General features: G+C 47.2%; 1 protein-coding gene across 8 annotated transcripts in view; it reads right to left on the bottom strand.

Annotated features, from left to right (window-relative positions):
• Positions 1-289: 289 nt before the first annotated feature.
• Positions 290-1,141, bottom strand: part of Pam (peptidylglycine alpha-amidating monooxygenase) — a 284,277-nt gene continuing 283,425 nt past the window's right edge. For 4 of the 8 annotated variants that reach the window (XM_031368549.1, XM_031368550.1, XM_031368552.1 and 1 more), the window contains one exon: positions 297-460. In XM_031368549.1, the coding sequence (XP_031224409.1) occupies positions 297-460 (164 nt within the window). Of the gene's footprint in view, positions 461-1,107; positions 1,137-1,141 lie in introns of all 8 variants that reach the window. The other 4 variants (XM_031368547.1, XM_031368548.1, XM_031368551.1 and 1 more) reach the window with 2 other exon arrangements.

Here is a 1,141-nt window from a genome sequence, read left to right as displayed (position 1 = left end):
GAAAAAAATGTAAATGAGCTAAACTTCCATCGATCGGGGCTTGGAGCCCTACCATGGAAGAGGAGGGCAGTTTCTCTACGCTACGTTCATATGAAGACAATGGCACTGGAGTGAACTGGAAGGAAACTCCTCACCCAGAAACAGAAGCCAACGGAGCCAAATGAAGGAACTGAGGTGTGTACAGTCCCACACAGACGAGTACAGTTTACAACCAAATGCACAGAACTCTACACGCGCTAAAGGGAAAGGGTTTTTGGTAAACCCTCGCTCGGGCTACACCAAAGGAAGGCTGGAGTTCAGGAGGAAGGTGCAGACGTGGGCAGCGGAGCCGAGTACTCCTCTTCAGACTCACTTCCATCATCCTCGTCCTTCTCTTGGTCACTCCCCTCTGTGCTCACTCGGTCGAACCCTTTTCTGCTTGCAAAGAAATTTCCTAGATTTAAGCCACCGCTTCCCTTTCCTGAAAAAAAAAAAAAATGAATGCCACAGTAGAGTTAAAAATTGCACAAACAAGTCAGTTTCCTTGTAAGATGTCAAACATTAAGCAGAGACAGAAATTGGGAATGGAAGACGGTAGAGTTTTTTTTTTTCTTTTAAAAGAATGATATTCAAGGAGATTTCCCTTACAGAACCAGATGGATACTGCTAAACCGACTTTATCAAAATAAATAATAAACTCCTAAGCTCCCCAGGAAGATGTTTCTGCGGAGAGTATTCCGGCTCCGTTTTCAGGCTGGCTCTCCACAGCTCTCCTGAACTGGCAACTCCTGAGCTGCTTTTCATTTCAACGATTCTGTGAAAAGGTCATCTTCCCTAAGACAAGCACCGACTGACCGACTGACCGCAGTACCAGCCACAGGAAGTTCACCAAAGCCCAAACAAACAGATGCAAGGCGGTGGAAAAGAGAAGCAGAGCTGAGCAGTGTGTGGTGAGACCCACGCTTCAGGGTCTTCCCTCTGCATTTCTGCTGGGACGCTAACTGCCCACTCGGGGTTGAATTTTCAGAGTCAAAATACAAAACAGTGAAACAGTGCCTGGTTCTTTACAAGACACTCGCTCGCGGACTCTGAGCCAGGCACGGAGATTCTGAAAGGTCATAGGCATACCTCGGAACCTTCCCAGCACTCGTCTAGAACTTGA

This window comes from Mastomys coucha, unplaced genomic scaffold, assembly GCF_008632895.1.
Source record: "Mastomys coucha isolate ucsf_1 unplaced genomic scaffold, UCSF_Mcou_1 pScaffold14, whole genome shotgun sequence".
Lineage (NCBI taxonomy): Eukaryota > Metazoa > Chordata > Mammalia > Rodentia > Muridae > Mastomys > Mastomys coucha.
Note: the sequence above shows the minus strand (reverse complement) of the source record. Positions and strands in the feature narration are given on the sequence as shown.